Source organism: Vespa crabro, chromosome 2 (assembly GCF_910589235.1).
Source record: "Vespa crabro chromosome 2, iyVesCrab1.2, whole genome shotgun sequence".
Classification (NCBI taxonomy): Eukaryota; Metazoa; Arthropoda; class Insecta; order Hymenoptera; family Vespidae; genus Vespa; species Vespa crabro.
The window spans coordinates 21,681,162-21,697,428 of NC_060956.1; the positions used below are offsets into that span (position 1 = coordinate 21,681,162).

Sequence of the window (16,267 nt, forward strand, 5' to 3'; positions counted from 1 at the left end):
AAACTTGAACGGAATTCTCCTTTTGTTCCGATTTCGATTCGAATATATATTATACTTCAACGTTATTTTATTTTAAACGTAATATAAATAGTATCCATCCTGTTTCTATCTCTTTAATAAATACATTTTGAATATATTATATACATATGATATATATGTATATATATATATATCGATCGATCCATCTATATTATTATATGTATCTATCGATATACATATGTATCTCAATCCTTGTCGCCTATTCGTTCGGCGCAAATCCGTATAGAATTCAAAACGTTTTAGTTGAAAAAATATCTCGCAATGGAGAAGTTAAAGTTTGTACGTTTTATCTGGATCGTTCTCCTCTCTTTTACTATCTTTCTCTTTCTCTTTCTCTCTCCCTCTCTCTCTCTCTCTTTTTCCCTACCAAATAGCGCGATTGCTATTCAGATATTCGAGACCGCGGGGTTTAATAAAAATATTTGCTAAGAAAACAGCTCGATAGGGAGGCAGCTCCGAGAGAGGAAGCTGCGAGTTATTCTTATATCCAGATTCACGACCTATCCGCCATACACGATTTCCGCAATAAACGCAATAATGCGAAGTAAGACGGCTATCGGCACTTCAAACTTTCAATATCCAAGCATTTTTTTTTTTTTTTTTCTTTTATATTAGAATAATGAAGAATAACTTTATATTATAGACATTTTTATTATGAACATTATCTAGGCGTATTTTAAAACATTTTCTATGTACAGAAAAAATATATATCTTCATCTATATATATATATATATAATTATATAATTTTAATATTATATAATTAATAATAGTTAACTCTTTTTTTTTTCTCTATAAAATAATTAATAATACGTATTTCCCAAGTTTGTAAAAATACATTCATTATCCTTACAAGAAACCATTTTTTTAAGACGTTTCCTAAATTTATATCTATGTTCACGTTTCATACTATAGCCGATATTATTCATTTGATAATTGTCCTGTGTTAGATCATAAGCCTCGATGTATGCCTATGAAAAATAAAATATATAATTTCAATTCAAACGGTACAATTAAGCATATAAAATTATTCATTGCCGAATTACCTCGTTATCTTCGAATATACAAAAAATATTATCGTATAACGGAGAAATACGTCTAATACAACTATAAGTATTATTTGCGGCATCCTCGCATTTACAAGACAATTCTTTATTGCAAAGCTTAAAGTAAAATTATATATGTGTTATATTTAAATTTTCATAAAAGTATAAATTTTTTTCTTTTTGTATATTTTACTTACAGCGAGATTTAAATCATTATCACTAGGACATCCGATATTTGATTCGTGTTTTGACTTTTCTCCCCTATATTCTATTAAAACTGTTCGGTCGTTTGATAATGTTTTTCTTAAAAAAGATATTCCATCAGAGGGATGTTCTAAGCCAGCTATCTGTAATATCGTAGCAAATAAATCTACGCTACTAATTGGTTTAGTTACAGTTGAATGGGATATTCCAGGACCACTGATCAGTAATGGAATTCTTATGTCAGTTTCATATGGTTGACGTTTATCCATTGGCATACTGAATTGTCCTATTAATGGAGAGAAAAAAAAAGAAAGAAAAAGAAAAAAAAGCAAGAGAAATAAGTTTTTTGTTGCACTAATCATTCCACGTTAAATATTTATTACCAATATGATATCCATTGTCCGATGTAAAAATAATATATGTATCTTTCAAAAGATTTTTCTGTTCTAATATATCATGTACACTTTTAACAAGTTCATCGACAGCCAAAAGACTTTCCCATCTTCGCCTATAAATTTCATCTAATTTTGGTAATATTTTTTGTGGAAGAGGCGACGGTCCTCTCCTGACCAACCAATGTTTATCCTATTTATAAATAATAATTAATATAATAGCCTGAAATGAATTCTCTTCCAATAGATTTATTATTGAAATAATAGAAAAATATATACTGTTTGAGTCAAAGTATTAAAATTTGGGGTTCTCTTGGCCTTTATATCTTTGTACTTATCAATATGCCTTACAGCTGGTGTAAAAGGTGCATGAGGTGCAGGAGGTGACAGTACCATTAGAAAAGGATTATCATTGGAGTTATATTGATTAAAAAATTCCTTAACTAAATCGGCCTATAATGAAATAATATTGTTTTGATAAGGAGAAAAATGTTTTTTTTAATATAAACTTATATAAATATGTATATGCAATTCTCAATATTTGGCTTACTATTACATCTGTGAGATAATCCTCAGGTTTATTTCCATATTGTTTTTTTGTACCATTAATAGACAAAATATAATTGTAATATTTTGAATTTCCAACAAGAGCCGCCCACCAATCCCAACCTGGTGGAATATGATTGACCCCGCCAACACTTTTGCTTCCATACTAATACATTCAAATTATATAATAGACTGTATTTAAAAGGAAACTTAATTCTAATATGATAATAAATAATATATTACACCTGATTCAAATATTTGCCAGCATAAAATGTAACGTAATTCATTTCATTTTTTAAATATGCAGCAAACGTATTAGGTTCCTGTTTTTCTTGCCATCCAATACTGTTACAACCACCAGAAATAGAATTATTTACTGTTAAATGATTATGTTGATATCTACCGGTTAGAATGGAAGCTCTATTAGGACAACAAATTGGTGATGCCACGAACTATATAATAGAATAATTATAACAATATGTCATAAATATTACTTTAAATCAAAAATACAATATTATAAATAATTTCAATCTATGAAACGTACTTGATTTAAAAATGTTGCACCTTTACCTCCTATAAGATCTAACGTATTCTTCATTGGTGTCTATAAAATTGATTAGATATAATTAATAAAAGATAAAATAATATCATTGATATCTATTTCAAATTATATCCTTACCATCCCATCTAGAACTAGATCTAAATCATCAGCAATAATTAACACAATATTTTGTCCTTTACATAAAAATGAATGTAAATAATATAATAATATTATATATGTTTGTAGAGCCATTGTGTTAGATTGTTAGACAATACACAAATTATAATATATATATATATATATATATATATATATATATATATATATATGTTTGTTCTTGTAAACAAAAAATTATAAACAATAGAAATTAAATTTTTTCTGCTCAAGTTACAATTACAAATTAATCTTCAGAATTACATAGCAGAAACTAAACAAGGAAAAAAAAAAAAAAGAAACAATTGATGTGATAAAACATTATGAGGTAGAAATAAAAGAATTTATATTTTCATAAATACAGATGTAGTATTACTGCATGAGTAAAACAAATTTTTTGTAAATCTTTAAAAGAGTACAAAAAAAAAATTTTTTACAAAATGTTACAATAGTTTTCGATTGATTGTTTAATTTTATTTTTTAAATAATTCATTATAAATGATCCAAGTATATACACTTTTTTATATCAATCATATTAAACACTCTTCATGTATGCATAATAAAAGCCGATATACACTGACAACTTGTGTTACCAACTTAAGAGAAAAAAAATATATGCTCTCTTCAGTCCTATCAACATAATAAATCGAATGTGAACCAAATTCGATTAATGGAGGATACATCTCTAGGTTCTTTAGTTGATCAATGGAAAGTTGAAACGTGAACAAGGTGGTGAGGTTGTGAAAACAGTGAATAGTTAACGGCAAGGATTGGTGTATCTTTACAAGATGGTGCTGGAAAGTACAATGATATGGTACGTTTTGATAAATTATCTGCAAAAACATAGTTCAATATTATATACATTTATTTATATCGAATTGTTAAGTTTTTTTTTCTAACACGGATAAAAAAAATTATGTTAGAGATATCCCATGGTAAATAATAATCTAATTCGTAAATATATGGTTTCTGAGATGACAATGCAAACTTTGAAGAAAGAATTTCGAACTTCTTAATGATTTAGAGTATATCTTGTATATACGTATATATTTTTGAATGTAAACATGAAAACAATAGAAACTTTTTCTTTTTTATTATTTTCTTTTTCTCTCTATTTCTGTTTTTTTTTTCTTCTATATATATATATATATATATATATGTACATGTATAAGGATGTAATATATAATGTATACATTTAATTTTTTCTGTTTGTTTATTGTAACGCACCATATCGTTATTTAATAATGTACATATATATATATATATATATATATATATATATATATAACCTAATTTGAAATTGTTTATATAAATTTCTTAACAGTGTCGATAATAGCGATTATATGAGAAATGGAGATTTTTTGCCAACTCGTCTACAGGCTCAACAAGATGCAGTAAATTTAGTATGTCATTCAAAAACTCGTTCAAATCCAGAAAATAATGTTGGTCTCATAACACTTGCCAAGTGAGTATAAACAATGTATTAGTTTTGTAAATAAAATGATGGAACGAAGAAACTTTATTATTAATTATAATTATGTTTATTTTCTTTCAGCGTTGAAGTTTTAGCAACACTTACCAGCGATGTTGGTAGAATACTTTCAAAGCTTCATCAAGTTCAACCAAATGGAAATTTATGTTTAATCACAGGAATTAGAATTGCACATGTAAGTGTTTGAAAAAAAAAAAGAAAAAAAAAAAAAAAAGAAAAGAAAAAAGAGAAAAGAAATCAAAGATTCTTAGATTAATTTTTTTTTTTTTTTTTTTTTTTTTTTTTTTTTTTATTTATTTATTTATTTATAGTTAGCGTTAAAGCATCGACAGGGTAAGAATCACAAAATGCGAATTGTAGCATTTGTTGGAAGTCCGGTACAAATAGATGAAAAAGAATTGGTGAAACTAGCAAAACGACTCAAGAAAGAAAAAGTCAATGTAGATATAATAAGTTTTGGCGAGGAAAGTATTAATAATGATGTATTAACGGCATTTATCAATGCACTGAATGGTAAAGATGGAACTGGTAGTCACCTTGTCACTGTACCACCTGGTCCACATTTGTCGGATGCCTTGATCTCTTCTCCTATAATTCAAGGAGAAGATGGAATGGGTGGAGCAGGAATGAGCGGAGCTGCATTTGAATTTGGCGTTGATCCTAATGAAGATCCTGAACTCGCACTGGTACTTGTTTTTAATTCGTATTATTAATGTTAATCCCAATTACAATCTGACAAATATTAATAAAATTATAAATTAAAAAATTTTTCAGGCTTTACGTGTTTCTATGGAGGAACAACGTCAACGACAAGAAGACGAAGCACGTCGTGCGCAAGTAAACGAAGATGTTCAAAATAAACAACCAGAAACTATTAAGGAAGTAACTAATGAGGAAGCTATGTTGAAACGAGCATTGGCGATGTCTCTTGAAGGAGCTGAAGAAACAACGTCGACTACTGCTGAAAATACTGCTCCTACTAGCGCAAATATACCTGACTTTGCTAATATGTCGGAAGAAGAACAGATAGCTTTTGCAATGCAAATGTCAATGCAAGATCAACGTAAGTCGAGATATTCGATATTATTATATCGAATAAATAAATAATGAATATGTATGAATGTATACACAAGCGCACGTATGTCTTTCGATTGTTTTATTTACATGAAATTATTTATATTTTAGAAGATCTTGAAACACAAAAAGAAGAAGCAATGGAAGTAGAGGAAGATTATAGTGCTGTTATGTCAGATGCCGCATTTTTACAATCAGTTTTAGAAAATTTACCTGGTGTTGATCCACAATCCGAAACTGTTTTACAAGCTGTTGGTTCCTTACAACAAAATAAAGACAAAGATAAAGAAAAAGATAAGGATAAAGATAAAGATAAAACTAAAGAAAAAGAAAAAGACAAGAAGTAAGAGAGCCTTTTAGAAATATTTCTACTAGATATTATTTCTACTTTCCATTTGGGTGTTACAATTTTATGCTTCTTCACATTTATGCAAATTACGTTTATCACAAGTGCGTGTATATAACCATGAAAACGAATACTAACGTATTGATTGTATAATTAAAATATGATTGTAAGAAAACAAAAAACACAAAAAAAAAAAAATAATATAACGATACATACGTATGTATTTAATTTTACTTAAAGTAAATCTCATGAGTTATCAACGCAACTTATATCATATTATTTTATTGTATTTTAATAGATTTATTTGTATCTTACCTCTCAATTTACTCGGAAGTACCTCTCTCTCTTACGGGTTCGTCTATACTGTTAAAATGCGATTTGGTCTTTACGTCTTATGTCCACGAATTCGCTCGAAGTCACGTGACTACCTTCGACCAATCAAATCGAAACTCACTTGCTCCACCAATCCTACGGCATCACGTTGAAAGACTGTTATATTTTGTCGGTGTAATTTGATTTCAAGTACGTACATAAGCCAAAATGGCTCCTATAATAACCCGCGGAAAGAAAATAGTGTCTTCGTCTAAATCGAATTACGATGCCTCGGAAAAAGAAAACATTTATTTGCGTCGTTTGACCGATTATCAGACTCGAGTACGAAGACGAGATACTGTAAGAAGTGTAAGAAATGCTACGGTAAGATGTAATAAATTTTATTGTAAAATCCATTTAAACTTTTGTACTGGTAAATTGAGTCCAAAGCATTATTTCATCGTAAATTCAAAAATTTTATTTTCTACGTAAATGTAGATTGTTTCGATGTTTTTTTTTTTAAGAAATGAAATCATTCTTTTAGGAACGTGATTTGGAACGAAAAGTAGGCGTAGAAATACAAATTAGGGATGGATCAACAAAGTTACTGGCGGCTGCTCGCCATCGTACACAAAGTTTAGAAGCGGCGCGAGCATTGTTTATATCGAATGAAAAAATGTCTATGTACATGAAAGAATTACAACGTCGTAAAAAGCATTCGGCCGAAATTTTGTCTAAGTATTTATATTGTTTTTTTTTTTTTTTTTTTTTTTTTTTTTTTTTACGCATATATATTAAGGATAAAAAGTAAAGAAAGTTTATTATACGTTTAGGCAATCTGACAGTACAGCAACGGTTTCACTTTCGGAGCTTAGATTTCCATTGATGTGGAAAGATTTGGATCATTTTAAAAATCGTGGGGATTATAGAAGATTTGCTGTTTTTTGTATGGCTCGTATAGGAACAGAGATATGCGATACAATTTTACTCTGTCCTATTGACAGAACGCATACAGATATTACCTTTATCAATCCTTTAATATTGTGAGTAACATTAAATAAATTCTTCTATCATCTTATGTATCACAATGGATACATTTATGAATAATGTTTTGTCAACTATTATTCTTTATAGTAATAATGTACCAGCAGAATTTGAGCTGAAATTAGAAATTTATAGTTGTATGCTAGAAGAAGATTTTAGCATTGCAAGTACTCCATTGAAAATTACAAAAACAATACATTCGTCGATATCCAAAACACTCGGTAAAAGATTGAGTGCATCTTTAAATGGAGATATCAATCCTACCCAATTGTAAATTTATTAATCATATTTATAATAATTAAAATTAATCTTTTTTCCAAGATTTATATTATTATTATTATTATTATTGTTATTATTATTATATTTGTAGAGGTCCACGCTTTGAACTAGCTGCCTCTGCCAAACTGACTATAGAAGAAACAGATAATGGTGTACGAACGCATGATCTTGTTATAAATCATGTTGGTGAGACAATATTTCTTTAATGCTTTAAACTAACATCAATAACTTGGTTGTGATTAGAAGAGTATGAGATGTATACAACAGATCTTTGGACATACCCTTGAGATATATTACATACACATTTGAATATCCAAGGTCTGTATAGTCAGTAATGATAAGGCATGCGTATGATTGGACATACAATGATTATTTCGTTAACATCATTTTTAAGAAATTTTTTTTCTTTTTGCATACTTGTATCATATATTCAATTATCTATAAGTCCTTAATCCTCTTTTCAGAGAACAAGAATTGTATGTTACCACTTTTTGGATACTTTTGTTGTCGCTTAGCAGTTGAACCGGAATGCATTAACTCAGATATTTATGCAGGCATAATTGATATAAATAGTCAAAAGTATTGGGCACGTCTGCGTAATTTTTCCATTAAAACGTGGTTTTCTAGAGAATTGGAAGACGAAGAGAAAAATGTGATTCATACTATTCCTATCGATAAAGTTAGTTCGATAATACTTTCGAATTATATCGCACATATGAATGTCTCCAATGAAATAATTAAATATTTTTATTATTATTCCTATTAGGATACTATCATTCAGTTTTCGAAACATTCGTCTAGAAAACTTTTAATAACAAATTTTATCGATGGTATCAAAAAAACGATTATAATCCTATTGAAATCAAACAAAGAAGCTCTGGAATGGATGAAATATCTAACGACACATTCGAAAGATCATAATAGATGGAAAAGTGCAGGGCAAACAATTCAACGAGTACAATCAATGGACAATATCCCTATCTTTTGTAATAATAGACAAGGTTCTTTGTACGATGAAACATCATTGATAGGTAAAATTTTTATAAATTGTAACAAACTATATTGCTACATATTTTTAAACAGCTTTATCTTTTCTTATAATAAATTTTTTTTTCGTTTCAGAATCTATTCCATCTAGTTTGTATAGTACACAAAGGTTTTCAGTACAAGACATTTCTTGTACTATACCTAGCAATGTTTTTGGCAATACGTCGAATAATCTTCATACTCGATCACTACGCAATAATAGTATGTACAAATTAAGTTCTATTGGCGTGAAGCATCGCTGGTCCTTCTTAAATAAAGATCAGTCATGAATGTTAACACACACACACACACATATATATATATATATATTTATTTTACAAAGATGTTCGAAGAAAATATATTTTACGCATCTTCACACATCTTTGAATATATTTCTAAACAATATATACATATATATATATATATATACATACATATATACATATATACATACATATTGCTTTGTAAACGTATCAATGTCAAATATCAGTGCTACATAAATCATGTCACAATTATTTGACGTGGATCTATATCGTATTAGTTCAAATATTTGAAATTATTTTTATTACAAGTCGTTGTCTTGCCAAATAATTCCATCAGCAAATGTTACATCTCGATAACTAAATAACATATGCTAAAGTAGTTCCAGATATAAACGATCAATGAATGGTCGAATAAAAGGTAAAAAGCGATTATAAAAATGAATTTCAATTGTGACCTTTTATCCTGGAACATTGATTGATAGTATTATATATTATAAAATAAAGTGTAATATGAATTAGATTATTTTTATTTTCGTTTTTGCCGAGGAGAAATCATATTTGTAACTTTTATTTTCTTTTTTATTTTTGTAGACAATTTCTTGTTTAAATCTAAATAAAGATAATATTTTGTATTCTTCTTTTTCTTTTTTTTTTTTTTTTTTTTTCTTTTTTACTATTTCTACGAATAATAAAGTGGTTTGGATATGCAAATTTATAAGACGTTTAGAAAAGTTTAAACTATATGATGTTATTTATGATAACATAAATCTAGATATGGAAATCAACTTTCTATGCTTAAAAGATTTGTTTACATTTCTTCATACATATTATGTTTTAGAGTTAATTTTATTCTGCGTTAACATAAGACCAGTAATTATAGCAATGAAAGTAAAAGCTTGAGCAGCAACACGTGTACGCATCATATACTGTGATAGTTTTGTATTACCTATAGAAAAATTGTATAATCCATAAGTGAGAGCAGACACTGTGGCAAGCGTACCTGAAATTATTTATATTTGAAATAAAATCTCAAGAATAATACTCGTACCATTATTAGATTATTATAATATAAAATAGTTATTATTATTAATGTTATTAAGAAATAACATTAATTTGAATGATATATTAATCATACACGTTATTATATACGTTTTCATGATATAATTTATAATTAATATCAAAGATTAAATTATATTGTACTTCGAAAAGAGGTTATGTTTACCTAATGGTACGAAAGGATTTTCTCGCACTTTACGAAATAATTTCTCCTTCGGAGTTTCAGCTAATTGTCCAACGGGATATTCTTCAGCGTCAACTTCTCTTATTTTTAACCAATCCAAATCATTATTGTCGTACGTATCTTTCGCCATTATTAATACGTCAATATCAGATGAAATGAATTTATTTTAAAAGAGGAAACGAAATGATGTCGCCTTGTCTCTTTCCAAAGTACGTCTTCGACGTTTTTATAAACAATTGTTTGGTATCTTCCTTATCGACGATCGATTTGTATCTTTCTCGTACATAACCTAACAATTGTTACATTAGTTTTGTTAAAGTATTGCTATTGTTAAACTGAACTTACATAAAATTCATAGCGCTTTTCTTAAAAATGGTAACTCCTGTAAAATTAATACTCAAAAGTATTATAATACTTTTGCTATTACAATTATTAATAAATTTTTTTGTATATTTAATAAAGATAATAGTACATTTAACAAAAGGAAGCAAAGAATATATATATAAGATTATACTTCTTTGAAAATGAATTACTTGAAAAAATATTTGTTAATTGTACAAACTTTATATTTTTTTGTTTCTTAGGTTAAATCTTCATATTTATGTATAAATTATTCTCGAAAGATATTTTTTATGATCATCTAGAATGATCATCAAAAATTGGTTAAGAATTACGCTTGTTCTTATTGTTAGCTTAAATCATTATAAAAACAGGGATAATGAATAGCTTTCCGAGGAAACTCCCATTACACCATATTTACGGTCACAGGTGTAAGTACTACGTACTACGATCGCAAAAATAATCGATGAACGAATCGCAAATAATCCTTTGATTTGCGGTAAATAAACGCGCATGCGTATACCATCTCTCAGTTAATCGTCGCTGTACCAATACTATGATGGTGTAACAAGCGGCCGGTGTTGGACTAATATTTTCGTACGAAAAAAGAAAGAAAAAAAAAAAAAAGAACGACTTTTTCTTTCCAATTCGTTGATTTTTTTGTCAACGTAACAAAATTATATAGTTTCTTTTTCACTTCGAAAAATTTAAATTTCTTTTTTTTTTTCCTATAGGTTATGTTCATACTATTTATCTATTGAACGAACGCCTACAAGTGTACAGTAAGTTAATACGTCATTCGATTCTATCATAAACATAATTATCGAATATAAAATTTCAACATTTTCAATATTTATTTCATTAATACATGTATACAAATAGATGAATATATTTTCTGTTATGTTGACAACACTGAGATAAAATATTTTAATATATATATATATATATATATATATATATATATTACCCTTCTCAAAAGGGACAAAATTGAATTTTTCATTGTTCAAGATCATCATCGCGTGACGTAATTCTTTCAATTATAATTTTTCACGAAATTTTTTATTTTTACTTAATCTTTAATTTATCCTAATATTAAAATTGTGCGTAATTTTTTTTTTTATTTCATATGCATTTGCAGTTATCATGTTGTGTAAAGAAAAATGCAGTTATCAATTGTGAAAAAAGTGATAAGGTTTTACTTTGTACATGCTTGACATATGCATTAGTGATCTGATAAAGACTAATTGTGTTAATGTTATAAAGTGAAGAATATATTGTAGTAGTAAAAAAAATGATTTATCCTACAATAAGATTTCTTTGTATATCACGATATACAGCGTCATTGTATTGCATGAAATTATTAAATATTCATAATATAGGTATGCAGAATTTGGATCATATAATTCAATTAACAATTTTATTGCATATTACATTTAATCACATTATACATATTGCTTAATTTGTAAATGTAAAAAATTTGGATAAATCATTGATCAATGGGTATCACTATTATCTTCTTTTGTAGGAATTCGTACAATGTTGCAAAAAAATTCTAGTGCGTTAGTAATAGCTGGTCCTTCTGGAAGCGGAAAAAGTACTTTATTGGAACGTTTATTCAAAGAATTTCCAAATAAATTTGGATTTTCTATATCGCATACAACTAGAACTCCTAGATCTGGTGAAGAGAATGGTAAACATTATTACTTTACGAATAAAGAAGAAATGCAGAGACAGATAGACAACGGTGAATTTCTTGAAACTGCATCATATAGTGGAAATTTATATGGAACCAGGTAAACATTATTAAATCTTTCAAATAAGCATGCCCCATTATTTTAGTTTGCAAGTAAAAAGAATGAAATTTTATATGGTTTCTAGTAAACTTGCCGTTGAAAATGTTCAAGAAGCCGGGAAAATATGTATATTAGATATTGAAATAGAAGGTGTCAAACAAATCAAAAATAGTACTTTAAATCCTTTGTATGTCTTTATAAAACCACCGTCTATAGATGTATTAGAACAACGATTAAAAAATAGGAAAACGGAAACAGATGAATCTTTGTTACGAAGATTAACTACTGCTAAGACAGAATTGGAATATGGTGTGTAATAAATTAATACAATTGTCACCATTATTCGTACAAATAGTAATTAAAATTTCATTTTATAATTTGGATTTATATTCGTGTTACAGGTGAACAGCCAGGTAATTTTGACATTGTGATCGAGAATGATAATCTTAATAAAGCTTATGAGAAGCTGCGTGAATTTATTTCTTCCAAATTAAACGTCAAAGCATAAAATGGGTATTGAAAATTGCTCACTTAAAATTTATACAAAAAGGGTTAAATAACATATGTATTCTTTATAATTTGTAGATAGCTAAATTAAACATTTCCAAGGATAAGTATTATTTATGAATTTATGTAATGTCACAAAAATATCTTATGATTAGAAATTCATTATGTTAATGATTTTATGGAGAAAGTAATTGTCAAAAATGAAAGAAAACATTTAACCTATTAATTTAATATAATGGTAAATTGTGTTTACTGTAATTAGATAAAAAAAAAAAAAAGAATGCGTAAAAAATATTTCAAGCATAAATGGATAAACAAAATTTATCTGATAACTTATAAAAAAAGAAACAAAAATATATATATATATATATATATATTAAAATGAGAAAATCATTGAAAGAGACTAAGAATTAAAATTAAAGATATGTATCAGAATCTATACCTGATAATAGTGCCCAACATATAAATATTGAAAACAAGTTTACATGATCAGACTAAGATTTATAATATAGTTGTGAAAAAGATTAAAATATTAAACAGTTATATTTTTCACAAAAACGAATTTAAATGTCTCATACAGATACAACTAAAAGAGTATATTACGTTGAATTAAATTTTTATGAAATAATACTGTCTTAAATAGGCAAAAATACAGAGAGAACTTAGTGAATAAAATGTAACAATTTAGATATAGCTAACTGAGATTATTCACCAAACGAAGTTGTGTTCCAATAGAGTAGGTTACTTACGAAGTACATTTGGCTTTGTCTTGTATTTGCCTTTACATCTAAAATCATGCGTTCTTTATAACAGTATGGATTAAACCCAAACGATATTTTATCGTAATGCAAACATAATAATTTATTTTCTATCTGAATATAAAAGATATGTAATTATTAGTAATTAAAATAGTACAAACATTCCTTTTTAAGTTTAAGATATTATTGAAAGATAAAATTAAAGTGCCAAAGTGTGATATATCTTTCATTTTTAAGAATGGCCCATGTCTCATTTATAAATATTTACATTCATCAAAAAATAACCATGTCTTTTGGTTTCAATAATTTTAGAAATATTTTCTTTTTTTCTATCTCTATACTATTTTACAGTTATTAAATTTTTTGGTGACTTAGTATATTAAGCATGTCTAATAGTTTGTATAGAATTCAAAAGAATAAGCAATTTCTAAAAAGTTGTTGATCAGAGACTACATTTAAAAGTATTCCGATAGATTATTATTAATTATAAGTTTTTTTTTCTTATGCGTAAATTTAATATATCATTTGCTTACTCATTGATATTTATCAATATCTTTCGAAAAAGTTATGCATACATACATATATATATATATATACATATATATATATATATATATATATATGTATATGTATATTCTTTCGAAATAAATAAATCATTACATGTACACACTTATCATAAAAAGAAGATAATCTTGTGCGATAAGTTTTGTCGTATTTTGTAAATACTTTTACTATTTTCATCAAAATAATTTTGTGTGGATGCAATTATTTTTCTTATCTCTCTTTCTTTATATATATTATATATAATTAATCAATTAATCTTCATTTATGAGAAGTGTATTTTCAATATTTAATTACGAGGGATAAAGTCTCTTATAGAGAGATTATATTCTACACTGTTACAAAGAATTGTATAATTATAAATATATAATAATAATAATAATAATAATAATAATAATAATAATAATAATAAATGTACTATTCAAAGTGGATAAATCTTAAAAAGATCTATTTATCTAATTATTTTATGTCAATAATTAATGATGGAATTGAATTTCATCGTGAGAATGCGGTCAAACTTGATTTTTCTTTTTTTTTTTTTTCTTTTTTTAAATCAATTAGTACCAATTAAATTAATTCTGTCCACGAGAGAAATCACGCAGCCATTCACCGTGATGATGGCGTACCTTGTGTCTTGGTACTTCGCTTATTTCAATCGACGTAACTTTTGTACTTTTATCTTTTGTCTTTTCTTCCTCTTTATTTAATTCCTCTTGAAAAGAATTGTCGTCGTATTTTCGAGGTTCATCGTTTCCTCTTGTAATTTCCTTCATGATAATTGGTTTCTCGGTTCGTTCAATCGATGAATCCTTTGAAAATATATAATTGATCACTTGAGGTCTCGGAACAAAGATATTTTCTGAAGGTAACGACGAGTCAATATTTCTTGGAATCTCTTCAATTTCTTCATTTCGAAGATTTTTAAAATTCGACATCCACGTTTGCGATTCCTGCGGATCATTAATATTTCTAAAATAACGATACTGTTGCCTTGGATATCTCATATAATTTATATTATCGATTGCGTCGAACGTATTTCGATCTTGTAAATCTCTCGGTGACACTTTCCTTATTAATTCGAATTCTTTTGAAATTTCCAAAGGTTTTATAATTCTCGATGATAGATCAGATAGATTATTTCGAATACGCCTAAGCGATTTGGTTTCATTGCTGTCTTCGTTTTCCTTTTGAAAAATATTTTCTTGATTTAAATCACGTCCCGGAATTATTCGAAAATTGGATCTATTTATGTCAATTTTGTCAATGTTACGACGATCATTGAAGCTTGGATCAAAGCGTAAGTAACTCTCCAATGAGTTCCAATTTTCTAAATCTTTTGATGACGGCAACGACGACGACGACGACGACGACGACGACGACGAAGATGAGGACGATGATGACGATAATGAATCTTCCGGAGTACTTCGAATTTGTTCGATGTAGGGCGGTGAAAAACGATTTATATCGTAAAATTTATGTGCTACTTCATAAATCCTAGATGGTTCAATATTCGGATAGTTTTGGTTCATTGAAAATTTCGGATCGGAAATAATCAATCCATCTGATTTATCGTACTGTAAATGTTCTAAACGATCGAGATAATCATTTTTTGATCTATCTTCGATGTATTCTCTTCGGTCAGTAGGTATTTGAAACGTTCTCTCAATTACAGCGTCTCGATCGAAATAACGTTTTTCTTGGTACGCTGTTGGATTGTTCTCATTATTTTCCGGATAGTAAGCTTCATAAAATACGGGACCTCTTTCCAGGTCATAACCATCGTATCGACGATCATTTATGTTCAATGTCCAAATTGATGATATATCTGATAAATAGAAAAGGAATGATTTCTTATTAATTTATATCGTGCGTATGCTTTTTTTCTCTTCTATTTTTCTTTCTTTCTTCTTTTTTTTTTTTTTTTTTTGCTTTTTCAACAATATATCTTTTTCTCTATTTTAAAAAGGAAGCCTTCGATAATATATAAATTTAAATGATACTTACTTATCAGACTTATCGCTATCGTATAAAATATATTACTTTTCGGTAGTACCATGATAACTCATCAACGACCAACGACACTCAACTGAGCTTACCACCAGAGAGAAATAGTGTTGAGCGTATTTTCAGATATTCTTAAAATAAATCCCCATTACCTTGTAGTTTTGTTTGCCGTACGAACGTGCATTTACTATCACGCATTGACGCTGGAATAATCGCAAAACTTTGAAAAACTCAAGGTGTACGTATATAGTACATTGACCTCTCATCGTATAATTTAATTACCATGTAATAATTGAAAAAAAAAAGAAAA

General features: G+C 27.6%; 6 protein-coding genes across 10 annotated transcripts; 3 read left to right on the forward strand and 3 right to left on the reverse strand.

Annotated features, from left to right (window-relative positions):
* Positions 1-737: 737 nt before the first annotated feature.
* LOC124433162 (N-acetylglucosamine-6-sulfatase-like) lies at positions 738-3,321 on the reverse strand. Of its 2 annotated transcripts, XM_046982852.1 has the most exons (10): positions 3,296-3,321; positions 2,905-2,960; positions 2,770-2,829; positions 2,471-2,677; positions 2,230-2,391; positions 1,959-2,132; positions 1,671-1,872; positions 1,281-1,573; positions 1,084-1,200; positions 738-1,008 (listed from the first exon to the last, which is right to left on the reverse strand). In XM_046982852.1, the coding sequence occupies exons 2-10, from the start codon at positions 2,905-2,907 to the stop codon at positions 841-843; spliced, it is 1,386 nt and encodes a 461-aa protein (XP_046838808.1). In that variant the 5' UTR covers positions 2,908-2,960; positions 3,296-3,321; the 3' UTR covers positions 738-840. The 2 variants fall into 2 exon arrangements, with proteins under 2 accessions (XP_046838808.1, XP_046838807.1); XM_046982851.1 differs by lacking the exon at positions 3,296-3,321 and having other exon boundaries at positions 2,905-3,046.
* A 260-nt stretch (positions 3,322-3,581) lies between these two features.
* Positions 3,582-6,096, forward strand: LOC124433163 (26S proteasome non-ATPase regulatory subunit 4). The gene is made up of 6 exons (XM_046982854.1): positions 3,582-3,733; positions 4,244-4,384; positions 4,475-4,586; positions 4,723-5,097; positions 5,186-5,474; positions 5,597-6,096. Exons 1-6 carry the CDS (start codon positions 3,708-3,710, stop codon positions 5,830-5,832), a joined length of 1,179 nt encoding a protein of 392 aa, XP_046838810.1. The 5' UTR covers positions 3,582-3,707; the 3' UTR covers positions 5,833-6,096.
* A 114-nt stretch (positions 6,097-6,210) lies between these two features.
* On the forward strand, positions 6,211-9,387 carry LOC124433161 (rhotekin-like). Its single transcript, XM_046982850.1, has 8 exons — positions 6,211-6,527; positions 6,688-6,881; positions 6,977-7,186; positions 7,278-7,457; positions 7,558-7,652; positions 7,931-8,145; positions 8,233-8,497; positions 8,589-9,387. Exons 1-8 carry the CDS (start codon positions 6,372-6,374, stop codon positions 8,780-8,782), a joined length of 1,509 nt encoding a protein of 502 aa, XP_046838806.1. The 5' UTR covers positions 6,211-6,371; the 3' UTR covers positions 8,783-9,387.
* A 96-nt stretch (positions 9,388-9,483) lies between these two features.
* LOC124433165 (HIG1 domain family member 2A, mitochondrial) lies at positions 9,484-10,474 on the reverse strand. Its single transcript, XM_046982859.1, has 3 exons — positions 10,341-10,474; positions 9,978-10,284; positions 9,484-9,755 (listed from the first exon to the last, which is right to left on the reverse strand). Exons 2-3 carry the CDS (start codon positions 10,123-10,125, stop codon positions 9,583-9,585), a joined length of 321 nt encoding a protein of 106 aa, XP_046838815.1. The 5' UTR covers positions 10,126-10,284; positions 10,341-10,474; the 3' UTR covers positions 9,484-9,582.
* Positions 10,475-10,862: 388 nt separating this feature from the next.
* LOC124433164 (guanylate kinase) lies at positions 10,863-12,741 on the forward strand. Of its 4 annotated transcripts, none has more exons than XM_046982858.1 (5): positions 10,895-10,931; positions 11,069-11,116; positions 11,860-12,127; positions 12,213-12,436; positions 12,529-12,741. In XM_046982858.1, the coding sequence occupies exons 3-5, from the start codon at positions 11,871-11,873 to the stop codon at positions 12,633-12,635; spliced, it is 588 nt and encodes a 195-aa protein (XP_046838814.1). In that variant the 5' UTR covers positions 10,895-10,931; positions 11,069-11,116; positions 11,860-11,870; the 3' UTR covers positions 12,636-12,741. The 4 variants fall into 4 exon arrangements, with proteins under 4 accessions (XP_046838813.1, XP_046838814.1, XP_046838812.1 ...); XM_046982856.1 differs by lacking the exons at positions 10,895-10,931; positions 11,069-11,116 and adding an exon at positions 11,318-11,713 and having other exon boundaries at positions 12,529-12,640; positions 12,713-12,741; XM_046982857.1 differs by having other exon boundaries at positions 10,863-11,116.
* A 1,733-nt stretch (positions 12,742-14,474) lies between these two features.
* On the reverse strand, positions 14,475-16,178 carry LOC124422059 (putative uncharacterized protein DDB_G0281733). The gene is made up of 2 exons (XM_046957975.1): positions 15,958-16,178; positions 14,475-15,778 (listed from the first exon to the last, which is right to left on the reverse strand). The coding sequence occupies exons 1-2, from the start codon at positions 16,007-16,009 to the stop codon at positions 14,526-14,528; spliced, it is 1,305 nt and encodes a 434-aa protein (XP_046813931.1). The 5' UTR covers positions 16,010-16,178; the 3' UTR covers positions 14,475-14,525.
* Between the last annotated feature and the right edge of the window lie 89 nt (positions 16,179-16,267).